This window comes from Microtus oregoni, unplaced genomic scaffold (assembly GCF_018167655.1).
Source record: "Microtus oregoni isolate MIOR12 unplaced genomic scaffold, Mior012 000062F_ref0000492, whole genome shotgun sequence".
Taxonomy (NCBI): domain Eukaryota; kingdom Metazoa; phylum Chordata; class Mammalia; order Rodentia; family Cricetidae; genus Microtus; species Microtus oregoni.
The window spans coordinates 10,007,740-10,023,351 of NW_024543872.1; the positions used below are offsets into that span (position 1 = coordinate 10,007,740).

The 15,612-nt window shown below is 49.4% G+C and overlaps 1 protein-coding gene across 6 annotated transcripts in view; it reads left to right on the top strand.

Annotated features, from left to right (window-relative positions):
* Nucleotides 1–15,612, top strand: part of LOC121439584 (DNA (cytosine-5)-methyltransferase 3A) — a 136,259-nt gene that overhangs the window by 88,025 nt on the left and 32,622 nt on the right. For all 6 annotated transcript variants that reach the window (XM_041640099.1, XM_041640097.1, XM_041640096.1 and 3 more), the window contains exons 5-6: nt 6,347–6,390; nt 6,788–6,934. In XM_041640099.1, the coding sequence (XP_041496033.1) occupies nt 6,347–6,390; nt 6,788–6,934 (191 nt within the window). The remainder of the gene's footprint in view (nt 1–6,346; nt 6,391–6,787; nt 6,935–15,612) is intronic.

Below are 15,612 nucleotides of genomic sequence, written 5' to 3' on the forward strand. Positions count from 1 at the left end.
GGTTTCAGGAGGCTAGGCAAAGGTGGGAGCTGACCATCTCTTTGCCAAGGCCATGGTCTAGAAGCTACTGGATGAAAACAGCCTGTATACATGTTTCCTTGGCCCACCTAGTGTGCTAAACAGTTAAAAACATTAGTTGCCAGTATTTTGAAAAAAAATCAAGAAATTCCACATGAAAATCTGGAGTTTTGGCTCTTTGTGGGGAAGGAAAAAAGCTGGCTTTGGCAACAGGCTACAGGGGGTTTGCATAATGCCAAGGGATGCTAAACTGGAGTAATAAGTGCCCCCCTTCTTTCTATGCTGGTTGTGTGCCTCAGTTTCCCTCCACTGCCAGCTGGCCTGCTTATTCTTATACATGACCTGCCTGGGCTCACGAGGACACATGCCATGCTCACCTGTCCCGGTGCAGAGATTCTGCTGGCACACTGTAGTTTGGCTGACTCCATGGTAAACTTTCACCATGTAGATTGTGACAGTGGACACTAAGGGGAGGGCTGAAGGAGGCCGGTTGCACACTGCCCTGCTCAGACCTCTCCATCTGGGGACTTTGTGGCCTAGCTCCGAATTTTGGAAAGTTGCCCACTTTTCACTTTTAGGTTAAGCCAGAGATTTCAGGGCCAAGCAAGCTGTAAACAAGTGAGTAATGAGGACAGCTAGCATTTGTACCGGGCTTCACAGTTTACACGGCACCTCCTCCTCCATTATCACATCTGATCCTCCTGGGCCCTGCCAGGTTGTTTTGCATATGTGCATTTTAATTTCAAAAAGTCTTCCTTCCAAGTGTGTATGATGGAATGAGTAAATTGATTAATTGGCATAACTTATTTTTGCATGAATCCAAACCTAATATTTATGCAGAAGAGGGAATATTTCCAGAAAAGAGATTTCCAAACTTATTTTGAAATATCTTTCATTCATTATTCAGCAAATATTTGTGATGTTCCACCGTGTGCAGAGTGTGCTCTGAGGCACTCTGCATTTGTTCTTCTGTTTACTCTTCCAAGTGATTCTGTTCAGGTGTTCTTAGCGCCGCCCCCACCCCCACCCCCCAGTCCCAGATGAAAGTACAGCTTAGGAAGTGACTTGTTCATGCCTCCAAACCTGCCTCTGGCCGCAGAATTTTTTTTTTTTTTTTTACAAAGAAGGTCTCACTATGTAGCCCTGGCTGGCCTCAAACTCAAATGTTGCCTTCTTCTGCTTCCTGAGTACTGGGGTTAAAGGCATGAGCCACCACTGCCTGGCCCTAATTTTGAACTTTTTGATCCTTCTCCCTCCATCTCCTGAGTTCCGCAATCACACAACCATGTACCCCATGCCTATTTTATTATTTGTGTGTATGGGTGTGGTACTTGAGCATGCCATGACATACATATCAAGGTCAGAGGGCAACTTGATTCTGTTCTCTCCTTCCAGCATGTAAGCCCTTGGGATGGAGATCAAACTCACTGTTAGATTTGGCCACAGGCACCTTTATCTGCTGAGCCATCTTGGCTGCCCATACCTGTCTTTATGTAGTTCTGGGGATTGGGCCCAGAGCATTGGACTTTATGTATGCTGGGCAAGCAGTGTACCAACTGATCTAACCCTCCAACCCAGGATCAGTAAACGTTTTCTCCTGCTCTTCTGCTCTGTTCTGCTGTGCTGTCCTGTGTGGCTCTCAGCTCTCCAGGCCTCAGAGGAGTGTTGGGAGAGCTTGAGGAGAGATACCTCCTTGCAGTTCACAGTGGCAGGCATGCCAGAGAGCTCAGCGCCCTTCCTAGCCAGACGCCTGCTCCTGTGACTCACCTCCGGAGTGCTGGGATCACACAAGGCAGGTGCCCAGAGCCAGGGCCAGGGCAGTCCCTTCCGCCAGGCAGGATGGAGCCAGAGCTCCAAGGCTGCTCTTTGACCTTGAGGGTTTGTTTAAGGGTTTTCCTGTCTGCATTCCAGTTCTTAGGCACTCAGTCAGGCAGCAAGTGTTCATTAAACATGTTTGGTGTGTGCCAGGTCCTGTGCCAGCCTGGGGAAGCCATCCTGAACAGAAACCTGGCTCTTTTCCTCAAGGACTTCACAGTTGGTTGAAGACTCTGCCCTTTCAGATGTGCCATTAGGGCTAGACATGTAGCCTGGGTTTAACCCTCAACACTGCGGTAACTGGCATAGTGTCCAAATCTCAGGATTTGGGAAAAGGACTGAAAGTCAGGAGTTCAAGGTTATCCTCTTGGACAACAACTTTTAGTCCAGCTTCCTCTCTCAAAAGCAATATGATGGGGCTGGAGAGATGGCTCAGAGGCTAAGAGCATTGCCTGCTCTTCCAAAGGTCCTGAGTTCAATTCCCAGCAACCACATGGTGGCTCACAACCATCTGTAATGAGGTCTGGTGCCCTCTTCTGGCCTGCAGGCATACACATAGACAGAATATTGTATACAAAATAAATAAATAAATATTAAAAAAATCAATATGATAACAAATCACATGTGTGGTTGTGTGCAGACAGTGCTCCTCGAGTAAGAACAGTACCGTGAAGAGCTAGGACATCAGGACCTGAGCTATTCTCTCATAATTGGGTGTGCTGGAGCCCATCACAGGAGGGCTGGGGAGAGAAGACATTGAGAACAGACTGGTTCCAAGGTGGAGAGAGCAGGGCATAGAAGCCGAACAGAAGCCACCAGACTGGATGGGAGAGAGCCAGGGGGAAGGATGTGGCAGGGAGTGGGTGGCAAGTGGCCAAGCCAGGTTTTCCTAGCTGTCTTCTTAGGGCTGGACCTGACAGGCTGCTTGGAAAAGATGACTTTCCTTGTAGACTCCCCAGCAGTTTGAAAGGTCTGGGAAGTGGGGTAAGAAGTTAGGGGGCTGCTGCAGGCATGGGGAGGAAGTAGTCAGCTCTGATAAGCAAAATGAATCCACAGAGATGGAAGGAGATGACCGCAGAGATGGAGGGAGGTAGCAAATGCCTCCGTCTAAGAGGTAAAGAAACGTCAAAGGGTTGATAGGCTGGATTGGGAAGTTACAGGCAAGTCCAATCATGGTAGGCACAGACATCCAAGGTCTCAACTTCCATTTGACTTGGGGCACTCACTCCTGACTCTAGAATTCCAAGAGAGGTGTGCAGTGGCCTCCTAGAGACTCTGGTCTCTGCCCCAGCAGTCAGCTGATAGTGTGTGCCCAGCTGAAGACCTCAGATGAGGAATGAAGAGACTCAGACATAGTTCCCCTCCTTCCAAGACTCTTCAGAGAGTTGTAGGTGGATTTTTCTTTGGGCCACCAACTCACAAAAAAATGACATGGAGACTTATTAATTATGAAAGCTCAGCCTTTAGCTTAGGCTTGTTTCCAACTGGCTCTTATAACTTAAGCGAACCCATTTCTGTTCGTCTGTGTGCTGGCTCGTGGCTTTTACCTCTCCTCCTGCATGTCTTGCTCCCTCTGTGCCTGGCTCGCGACTCCGCCTTTCTTCTTACCAGAGCTCTCTCTGTCCAGAAGTCCCTGCTATACCTCTTGTCTAGCTATTGACCATTTAGCTTTTTACTAAACCAGTCATAGTAACTATCTTTACACAGTGTAATCAAACATCTGGCAACAGAGATTTCCTTCTATCCTTCCTGGAAAGCCATGGTGCCTGCCTATACTGCACAGTGTGCTCTGCCCTCAACTGCTGGGTGGTCCACAGGCTAGCTGTGTCTATAGTACCTGGGAAGCCAGGATACAGACTGTAGCTCCACCTTCGACATCCTCACGCTGTCTGATGTCAGCCTGTGCCATGTGAGGAAGACTTTATCGTCTCTGCTTTTCTTATGGGGAAGAAAGTAGGGAAGCCAGGTGTACAAGCATGTGCTTGTAGTCTCAGAACTTGGTACTTGGAAGCAAAAGGATCAGAAGTTCAAGGTCATCCTCAGCTACTGAGCATTGGATACAGGAAGCCTGTCACAGAGGAGTGGGTGAGGGTCAGCATAAGGTCGCTCTGCTGAGACTGAGCATGGAGAGAAATATGGGCTAGTAACTGTGCTTATATTAAGTCTGGCATCTGCCCTTTCACCGGGATATTGTTTCATTGTAAAGAGAATTTGGTGGTCCTTGCTGGGTAGTACTTGAAGCTCCTGACCTCCCCTGTCCCCAGGACCTGGGGTTTCTTGGGGCCATGTTCTTCTCCTCCAGGGCCACTCTGGAAGGCACGCAGCCACCTGGCTCTGGGAATCTGGGTCTGTGCCAGGAGCAGACAGAGGGAGCCCTCAGAGAGTGGGACCGCCCAGCATTCTATGACAGCCAATCTGCCGGCTGGGCTGGAGAGAGGAAGAGAGTGCGCCCCTGCGCCTGCGTGTGACTGAGAGGACGCTCTCTCACGTGGGCATGCGCAGTCTGTCGGGGAGAAAATTCCAGAAAGAAGCCATTTAGAAACTGTTTCAGGAAGTCTCCATACGGAAGACCTTGTGGGCTGGAAGCCTGGCAAAGGAAACAAAGAATAACGGTGATAGCGCACCTGGGAGTCAGGAGCCCTGAAATCAGATTATAGATCTGCTCACCGGGCCTCAGTTTCCTCGTGTGAAACATTCAGAAAACTCAAATCCATCGTTTCAGCTCTGATTTTCTTGTATTCTAATAAACAAATCACTCCTGGTAAACGTAACCAAAAGCCACTGAGTTTGGTGGTGGTGGTGGGTATTCAGAAAACTCTTAGGGTCAGTAGATAGTACAACAGCGTGGGTCAGCTTGGGGACCTCACTCACCACCCTCAGCTGCTTGTTGCGTGGCTGCTGCAGCTGTTGCAGCCTCAGCAGGAGTGTGGAATGCGATCCAGAGCAGGCGCCCCCTCCTGGCAGCTTGGGTCCTGGGCCGAGCAGCGAGGTCTGAAGGAGGGGTTGGCCCCAGAGGTGGGAGGCCCAGGGCAGGCCTGAGGGCGAGCACTGTGGAAAATGGGCGGTGGGAGAGAGACCGTGGAGGAAGAGACGGAGTCGTGACGGGTGAGACGTGACTTAAAAGGACAACCACGTACCCTGTCACACGTGGGTGACAGCCACCACGCTCCTCCCACTCAGCGCTTCCACGAGGCCTAGCGCCACACCTACCTCCCACGGGGTCCACACCCAAGGGGTGTCCCGCAGGGGCTCTGCCCTCCCTGCCTCCCTCCCACCACCGTAGATGGAAGCCAGGCACACGTGGCTGCCGGGGTGGGGTGTTCAGGGCAGGTGCAGAGAGGAACCCCAGGTCATGTCTGGTAACAAGAGGGAAACGTCCAGGCTAAAAATTCAGAGCCGTAAATGCTGCTGCGGGTGGTTTCCGCTCCTGTGCTAGGCGATGCAGGAGGGGCTGTTTTTTCCGTTTGGGGCTCTTTGTCTCCGTATCCCCTCCCCTTACACACCACGCTACATGAGCCAACCTTAGTGACCTTCCTGCTCTGGGCCTAAGCCCTGTATTTTCTCAGCCTCAGGAAAAAAAAAAAGTTCAGGCACCTAAGTGAAAGGCAGCAGAATTCACCCCATTTGCTGGGAAAAACCGTACAGCTGGCTGCAGAGGGGGCTGGCTGGGAGAGGAGCGGGGCGGGCAGGCAGAAGCGGAAAGATGTAGCAGCCCTCATGTCGGGCCCAGAGTCCTTCCTAAAGATGGCGCTGTGGGGACTGCTGCTCCCAGCCCAGATGTCCCTCCTTGGAACTGGAATCAGTGCCCAGGCCAGAACTTTGAGAAAAGCCAGAAGAACAGAGAAATGTGTGCTACAGGGAAGAAGGAGTTCCTTGGGGCGGGGACATGCTGACATGACACATATTGAGCTCCTACTGTATGCCAAACCCTGCTCCACACCAGTGCTCACTCCAACCTTTAGAACACTGGCAAGGAAACAGCAGAGATTAGGGGGTCACACTGAGGCAGTTCCAATCCAGACTGCTCTTGATCTGAGAGTGGGCCAAGAGCGGAGGACAGTTTACATGTTAATACTATTTGGAACTGTTTACAGTTTATCTTACGAAAGATAGGGCTGCACCACCGGGGTCCAGTCCAGCTGGCCCATTGGCCACGTCTGGGCACCTTTTCCTACCTCACACAAAGAAGTGAACAGCCTGGCTTCTTCATCTCAAACCCTCCTCTGCCTCTTCACCCGCCTGCTCCTCGCTTTGAAGGGGGACTGGAGGCCAGCAGCGGATGGTGGCTGCTTCGAAACTCGTTCTGTGTGCTTGAGAGCAGGGTTCATGGGCCAGAAACCATGCCCCTGGCTTTTCTCTTACTCCTATGTTCTTGGGTCTGGGACCTGGATCAGACATTGTTCTGTGTCCTTGGAGCCAGCATGGCTGACACAGGAATGGACAAATGCTGGGAGGCCCCCAGGCTCCTCCAAGCCACCCCTGTGACAGTCCCCTTGTCCTTCCCTTTCCACAGGCAAAGAACAGAAGCAGACCAACATCGAATCCATGAAAACGGAGGCAAGTGTTTTCCTCACCCCCAGGGGCTCTGGATCCTGTTTCTAGAAGAAAGCCACCTCTCTGACGGACTGTGGCGAGTGTGTGTGAGGGGGGCCCGAGGGTGGGTCCCTGCCCCCTGCCCCTTCTTTGGTGTCCTTTTGTGAGAAGGAGAGGAAGTGGGGGTGGAGGTTGGAAGTCCCCTAGCCAGGCAGCCAGCTCATCCCCCTCCGGAGATCAAGCACTTCCCCCACTGTCTTGTTCTTGTGTCCCTACCAACTTCGAGTCCCTCCTCAGTACTCTGGGGTCAACAACCCCTCTGTTTGGGATGAGTGACCCGTCTCAGTTTCCCCTCCACGAGGGGCAAACCCTCAGGGGTGTCTGTGCCCACCTTATAATGCCTGTTTATCTTCTGTCCTAGGGCTCCCGGGGCCGACTGCGGGGTGGTTTGGGCTGGGAGTCCAGCCTCCGTCAGCGACCCATGCCAAGACTCACCTTCCAGGCAGGGGACCCCTACTACATCAGCAAACGGAAACGGGACGAGTGGCTGGCACGATGGAAAAGGGAGGTGAGATGCCTTCTATCCTCGGTGCCAGGTGTGAGAGCCGCAAATCGGAATTCAGTTCTAGTTGCCCTCTGGAACTCTTGTCAGGCTATGGCTGAGACTTTCCGCTAGGGTTAACTCCGAGAATTCCCAGACTCCTACTGCTAGGCTAGGTGGTTCATTTGTCCTCTCATAGTCCTTTTGGGGTGCTAGCTGTGGGGGAGGTGGCGCATGCCTATGGTGCTGCTGCCCATGTGGAGTTGATGCTCTGATGTGTGAGAAGAACAAAACGGATTGAAGGCTCAGTGAGGCCTCGGTGGCATTTCCTGCTCAGACTGTCTAGATGTGGACAGTGTTCAAGGAGAGAAAAGACTCGGGTGCAGGTGGCAGCAGGGGAGACAGGACAGTGGGATCCAGGGCATGTCGGCGGACAGGCCAGAGAGCTGCTACAGCAATGACAAGGACACTGTCAGGTCTGGCCTGGGCACAAGGTGACGACTGTGCCTTTTGCTCTGGTAGGACTAGTTGTTGGGATCAAGAGTTCAGAGTTGAACTGGGCGGTGGTGGTGCACACCTTTAATCCCAGCACTTGGAAAGCAGAGACCGGCAGATCTCAGTGAGTTCAAAGCCAGCTTGGTCTACAGAGCAAGTTCCAGGACAGCTAGGACTGTTACCCAGAGAAATCCTGTCTCGAAAAACCAAACAAACAAACAAACAAAAAACTTCAGAGTTCCGTGCCAAGGAGCTGGAAGCTGGACTTTGGGCTGCAGATTCCAAGGTGAAAGCAAGGCAAAGTCTGTGGAGTCTGCTCAGTAGATGGCAGAGGCACAGCGTCTTAGCATTCGGTGTGCAGAAATTACCAAGGTTGTGGGCCAATGAGAACAGAGCTGCAGCTGTGGGCCTGAGAGGGGCTACAGGAGACCAGGAGAGAAAGTGTGTCTCGGAGAGCTGGTTTCCCTAGACAGTGGGGGCATGCCTCACACTGGTCAAGCCTGAGGGAGCTGGTGTTTTTCCCAAGAACCCTCTGTGGGATCTAGGAGGAAGCTGGAAGCAGCCCAGGACTGCAAAGGGAAGGAGGTGAGAAGGCAGATAAAGACCTAAGCAGCCATCAATCCTTGAAGATCAGCTGTGGGAAGGGTGGGTTGTGGGGGCCACTCCCACGGGAGGGAGAGGAGGAGGGAGAGGAAACAGGGTCTTGACCTCAGGCTATCTGACCATGTGTGCTGGGGGCCCTAGAGAAAGTTCCAAACAAGGGGGAGGGGATGTAGTTGGTTCTGGCTGCTTTGTTTCTAGTTCCTTTGGGATCCAGGAAGGCAGAAGTCATCCTTCTGAAGGAGTGGAGAAAGGGCAGCCTGGCCAAGGTCTGAGAGGGGCACCTATAGCCCTGAGCACCGAGCTTGGGGTGCACTGTCAGGAAGTGACTGTTGTCTCTCTTCTCCTGGGACCTTGGCCCTCGGGCTGTGTGTGCGGTGCTTCTGTTCCTGAGCCCCCAGTCAGAGGTGCTGAGGTGGTGACTTGGGGTCTCCTCTGTCAATCAGCACGTGGAGGTCAGCCCGAGGCACAGTTAGAAGGGGTTTTCCTACTCCTAGGAAATGAAGATCCATTTTTAACAATTTTAAGTTACTGCTAAAATTTTAAGATTTGTGTGGTCAAGTTGGCCCCAGTCAGTAAGGGAACTCGTGACTGAGGCTGACAACTTGAGTTTAGTCTCCAGAACTCCCACAGAGAAGAACCAACTCCATCCTCCACACAGGTGTACACACACACACCAAATAAACAGAGGTAACAGTTTTGAAATTTAAACTCAGAACCCACCTGTAATCTCAGTATTTGAGAGATTGAAGAAGGAAGATACACGTTTGAAGCCAGCCTGGTCTGTATATCACCACATAGTTCAAGCTCTGCCCCACCTACACATACACACCCAGCAAGCCCCAGTCACCCAAAAAACAAAAATAATAAGTAAGGAGCCAGGTGGGGGCAGCGCATGCCTGAAACTCGGGGGACAGAGGCAGGTGGATCTCTGTAAGTTTGAGGCCAGCCTGGGCTACAGAGTGAGCTCCACAGTGGCAGCCAGGACTGTTAACGCAGTGAAACCTTTGTAGTTCTTGGTATTTTACTCTTTTGGCTTTTTACTCTTTGTTCTTTTGGGGAGAGCACCACCCAGCTCCCAAATAAATCATAAACAGAGGCTTATTCTTAATTATAAATGCCTGGTTTTAGCTTGGCTTGTTTTTTGCTGACTTCTTAATTTATAATGTCTGCCTTTTGCCTCTGGGCGTTTATCTTTATCCTATATACCTTTCTTTACTTCTCTCTCTCTCTCTCTTTTTTTTTTTTTTTTTTTGGTTTTTCGAGACAGGGTTTCTCTGTGTTTTTTTTTTTTGGTTTTTCGAGACAAGGTTTCTCTGTGGCTTTGGAGCCTGTCCTGGAACTCGCTCTTGTAGACCAGGCTGGTCTCGAACTCACAGAGATCCGCCTGCCTCTGCCTCCTGAGTGGATTAAAGGTGTGCGCCACCATCGCCCGGCCTTTCTTCTTACTCAGTGGCTTGCGGTGTAGCTGGGTGACTGGCTCCTGGAGTCCTCCTCTCCTTCTCTTGCTCCTCGATCCTCTCTCCCCAGATTTCTCCTCCTATTTATTCTCTCTGCCTGACAGTTCCACCTATCCTTTCTCCTGCCTAGCTGTTGGCTATCCAGCTCTTCATTAGACCAATCAGGTGTTTTAGACAGGCAGAATAACACAGCTTCACAGAGTTAAACAAATGCAGCATAAAAGAATGCAACACAACTTTGTATCGTTAAACAGATGTTCCTCAGCATAAACAAATGTGAAACATCCCAAACTAATACTCCACCAAAAAAACAACTTGTCTTGAAACAGAATAGTCTAATAAAAAAAGTTAGGAACACTGGCCAAGTGTGGTGGTGCATGTCTTTAATCCCGGCACTCAAGAGGCAAAGGACAATGGGTTTCTCTGAGTTCAAGGTCAGCTCTGTCTACCTAGGGTGTTCCAGGCCAGCCAGGGCTACATAGAAAGATCCTGTCTCAGAAAATTAAAAAATTAGGAACATTTGTTAATATGCATAAAAGTGGAATGAGAAATCTGTTATATAATACATGCCAGATATCTATCTATAACACATACATATCTCTATATCTATGTCAGTATCTCTCTGTATATGCATGTATCTGCCACCTACTTCAGCAATTAGCAGTTATCAAAAGCTTTTCTAGTCTCTGCTAGATCTGGGCATTTGCTTTCTCACCCCACCCAACACAGATGCCATTGGTCTTTAAGCGATAACAGAAAAGTGGAGAACATTGATTGAGTTTGAAATATTGGAGGTGCCTGTGACTTGCAGTATGGAGACCCCAGAACAAAATATACTTCCTCGCAATAAAATGAACTGTGACTTGTAGTGTGACTAGGTCTACAGATCTTTTTGAGTTGTAACTACACGTGCCTTGATCCTTGACTGGCCACAAGCCTCCAGGACAGGAGAGGAGTGGGGCCAGAATGCAATTAAAGTTTAGGTTTCCCAATCTTAAAGAGTTTAGCTCGAAATGCCACACCCTGCTAGCTAGGGGACAAGGAAGGACTAACTGCTGGTAAAACACAGGTAGCTTTCCAAACTACAGAGCAGAAACTATCGGGCCCACTTTCTTTATATATATTTTATATATATTTAAGATTTATTTAATGTGTATGACTGCTTTGCCTACATATGTGTCTGTGTATCATATGTGTGCTTGGTGCCCACAGAGGTCAGAGGAGAGTGTGGGATCCCCTGGAACTGGAGTTATGGATAGCTATAAGAGTTGTAAGGCACCATGTAGGTGTTGGGAACTGGACCTGGGCCTTCTTCAAGAACAAGTGCTCGGGCTGGAGAGATGGCTCAGAGGTTAAGAGCACTGACTGCTCTTCCAGAGGTCCTGAGTTCAATTCCCAGCAACCACGTGATGGCTCATAACCATCTATGATGAGATATAGTGCCCTCTTCTGACATGCAGGCAGATACTGTATAATAAATCAATCAATCAATCAATCAGTCAATCTAAAAAAAAAAAGAACAAGTGCTCATGACTGCTGAGCTAGCTCTCCACCCTCCCCACCTCCTTCTAAGGCTAACCTTAGCTCCTCAGCCTTTGACCTTTTCTTCTGATACTGCTTCCCTGGGCCTTCTTGATGCCCCTGAAGTTTACGCTTCCTGCATTTCTCCGCAGTATATTTTGTCCCCCTTTGCTCAGGTATTCTCAGGTCTCCCCTTCTTGACCCACCTACCACTTACCTGCATTTCTTGGTTTGGGGTGGGGGTTGTTTTTGGTTTTTGTTTTTTCTTTTTGCTATGTAGCTAAGGCTGACCTTGAATTCCTGATCTTCCAAAGTACTAGGATCACTCGTGTGTACCTCAGAACCCACTTTCATTTCCCTAGCATAAGATTCACTAGAAAAGCTTTCATGGATTGAATTCCCTGCCCTCCCACTCCTGATCACACCCACACCCTCATGCCTCTACCGCCACAACTGCACCTGCTTCCCAGGCACTGCCACCCGCAAACATTTTCTACATGGATGGGATGTCATTGTCATCCGTGCTTTCAAACTTCTCAGACAGTTTGAGTCCCGTGAGCTCAGTGACCAGCCAGGCAGTGGTGGCGCACACCTTCAATCCCAGCACTCAGGAGGCAGAGACAGGCGGATCTCTGTGAGTTCGAGGCCAACCTGACCTACAGAATGAGTGAGTTCCAGGACAGGCTCCAAAACTGCAGAGAAACCCTGTCTTAAAAGAACAAAACAAAACAAAAAGGAAGCACAGGGCTCTGAACAGGCCTCAGACCGAGATTCATCAGCAGGAGGCAGCTTTGGACTTCAGAGGATGAACTGGACTTCAGGGAGGAGGGCAGGAAGCATTCTGAAAGCCATTGCTTCATCTCCGAGGTTCCCAGGATTTGTCAGCAATGAAAATGAGTGGTCCAAGCCTGAAGGGCTGGCCTGCGCTGCTGGGAGTCTCTGCTAGCTCCCACCTGCATCTGCACCACCTCAGAGGCTTTTTTTTACCCAAAAAGCCCCCTTCCTAGGCCTAGGGATGTAGCCCAATGGGAGAGCACTTGCCTAGCAAGCTAGGGGCCTTGGCTTCAGTCTCAGTGCGCACACAAATAAGAAGTTCCTTTCGCAGCCTGTTTCCCCTTTCTCCACCTTTGTCAGTCACATCTCAGCCACTGGGGGAGATCATACTTTTCACCTGCCCAAGATAAAGTCCCGAAGATGGCATGTGCCTTCTTCCCAGCGTTCAGGAGGTCAAGGCTGCTGAATCTCTGAATTCAAAGGCTAGCCCTGGTCTACATAGCAAGTGAGACCTGTCTTTTAAAAAATAAATACATAACTTACATTGCACAAATGAAATAAACTTGAAATAGGTGATGAGGAAAACGGCCATTTCCTTCATCTCTGAATGGAACTTCCTGCCAGAAAGCGGAAGGCTGCTGTCTTCTGTCTGCTGGCCCTGCTGTAATAAATGACTGAGCCCTGCTACAGGGCGCATGGCAGCTCCTCAATGCCCCATCACATATACAGGTTCTGGCTGTTTCCCATTGTTTCAACCCTGTGACCTCCATGGTGGATGTTAGGACTCACTAACATTTTCACCCTGGCGATCCTAACTCACTTCAAGGCAGGCCTCCCATATTCCAGGTGCTAGGGTATCTGGTATATCCCAGAATTCCAGTTTGAAGGTAGGGCTCTGGCTCAGGCATCCTCAGGCTTATCAGATAATATTGCATTGTGATAGTAACAATCTGTGGTCTCCCTAGCCCCTCCTGCCCTTAGGTGCACCCTGCCCCCACCCTAGGCTGTCCAGCCAGGAGTAAAACCATCACATTCCTGAAGGGGAGGGAGGGCTTTGTTCCTAGGCCTTAGGAGGCTTTGTGCAAATGCTGGCTGTAGTGGTTTTCACCTGTGGTTTTTCAGACTTCAGCACCAAGCTGTCCCAATGCACAGACTTACCTGAAATGGGCTGCATGAAGACAGAATACTAAACACAGAATTATATGATTAATAAAGAACATACAACCTTTAAGGCTCTTTTAGGAGCTTAGTTACTGTTGTTATTTTGAGACACTGTCTTTCTATGTAGACCAGGCTAGCCTTGAACTCACAGAGATCCTCCTGCTTCTGCCTCCTAAATGCTCAGATTAAAGGTAGGTACCACCTCACCAGGCAAATTATTATATATGTACTTGTGTATGCTATATGTATTATAAATTTACATATGAAGTACATGTAGAGGTTGAACACCTTTGTGGAATCTGTTCTCCCACCCTTCCACACGCCCCAGGTTTGGCTCATTGGGTTTAACTGGCAGATGTTCCAGCCTAGCCATCTTGCTGATACCTACTTTTATTAGTTTCTAAGATAGGACTTGATAAAAAAAATCATCAACAACAAAGTACGTATTACCCAAGCACATTCTTATTTTACAAGACTCACACACACAATTTTAATTCTTTTAATATGCTTTAGAGCTGGGCATAATAGCACACACTGAGATCAGAGTGATACTCAGGAGGCAGAGGCAGGGGGATGACCACAGGTTCAGTCAGAATGCCTTGTCTAGTGAACTCCAGTCTAGCTGTGCTACAGTGTAAGATGCTGTCTCCAAAAACCACACACATATAGATAACAAAATATTTTTAGAGGTCTTTGATGCTGTTTGGTGGATGCGTGTCACAGCTGTTCTGTGTGTGTGTGTCTAAGAATCTAACACTCCTCCTAGGTCTGTGTTTATGAGTGGCATCATTCTGTAGTTTCACTTTACACTTTGGGTTTTCACTTCCAATAAGGTGGCCAGTTTAGCCACATGATTACTATTCTATTTTCGCTGTGAATTGCCATGATATTTTTTCTTTCTTTTTTGTTTTGTTTGTTTGGTTTTTCGAGATAATTTCTCTGTAGCTTTGAAGCCTGTCCTGGAACTTGCTCTGTAGACCAGACTGGCCTAGAACTCACAGAGATCCACTTGCCTCTACCTCCTACGTGCTGGGATTAAAGGCGTGTGCCACCACCACCTGGCATTATGACTTTTTTTTTTTAACCAGACTCCCTGCTGGCCATTGTGTCACAGTATTTTGCTGTCCAGGCATGCTGTGGTAGTAAAAGGTCCCTGATATGTGTGAGGAAGGTCTTGGGTAGCTCAAGCTGGCCTCAGACCTGGTATGTAGTTGAAGATGAGTTAAGCTTCAGCCCTTTCTGCCTTTACTTCCTAGGTGCCTGGATTATAGTCGTGTGCCCAGATCAGTGTGTGTGCTGGGGATTAAAGCAGGATCTGCATGCATGCTAGGCTTAGCCTGCTTCTGTGTTTGCATAACACCACACCCTAGAAAGAGAATCCTGAGTGGAAGGAGTGGTGTGCATTTTGTATTTTATAAAATCTGTCAGATTGCTAGGAAAGGGGCCACACTGATTCTGACTCACACCCCAGCTAGCTCCTCATCGTGCTCTGCTAATGGGAACGGGTAGGAAAGTGGTCTCTTGTTATGATTCTAATTGTCATTTCCCAATAAACAAGTGAGGCTAAGTTATCTTTTCAAATGTTTATTGACCATTTGTGTTGTTGCTGCTGTTTCTGGGAGTTTTAACAAATGTGGCTTCCCTTTGCTTTACAACCAGAGGTTGTGACAGACTGCTTCCTGTGTGTCCTGGAAGAACAGCCTGTGAGTGTCTAGAGGGTCACCTCCTGCTGGGCAGTACATCATTTAATAAGTAATCACCCTGCAGGCCCTGAGCAGGGGCCTCCTGCGAAGGTCTGTGGACACTGAGGTGAACGAGGTGTGATCTCCTGAGCAGTTTGCCGTGGAGACCAATAAAGCTGAGTGCAAAGCAGCAGCCCCATGGAGTGGGTGCCACCTGACCGGATGTCTTGGCATGCTCAGCTTTTGCCCTTGGGAGTGCCTGGCCACCCTGGATAGAATAGGAACATTTGCAGCTGCCACAGCTTTACTGAAACATTACCAAATGGCTGAGAGCATTTTAAAGGGGCTCCCGTGAAGGCCATAATCAGAAAAGGCCTCCTAGGTTGACCTTTGCACGTCCGGGCTTTGGAAAATGTCAGAAAGGGACTGCCGCTGTGATAAGTGGATGGACTGGGGTGGTTTCTGGTGTTTGTCTTGAGAGGGGGTTTCAGTTAACCCAGGGTGGCCTTGAAACTTGACTCTTGGAGCTGTGAACTCTTGATCCTCCTATTGCCATCTCTTAAATGCTGGGATTGCAGGTGCAAAAGGCTTACCTTTGGGTTGGTTTGTTTGTTTTGAAATGGGGTCTCCCATTGTAGCCCAGACTGTCCTGGAACTCAGTAGGTAGCCAAGCAAGGTAGAAGGTTGCACACTGGAGAATTCACTTCTGGGCACAGAGAGAGTAGCTCTCTGAACAGTCCCCACGGTGCAGCTGCTGGCTTTGGCTAATGACCTCGGGGAAGGGGTGAGCTTCCCTGACCTCTGCCTGTGCAGGGAGCTTTACCTTCACCACAGACCTGAAGCACAGCCTGACACTGGTTATATTTGGTTTGATGCTTGGGGCAGCACCTAGTGTTCCCTACATGTGCACACTAAGCACATGTTCTACCACTGAACTGAACCCCCAGTTCTGTAATAAGTTTCTTTATCAGGGCAGCAAGATGGTTCAGGGCAAAGAACTTGCCACCAAGCC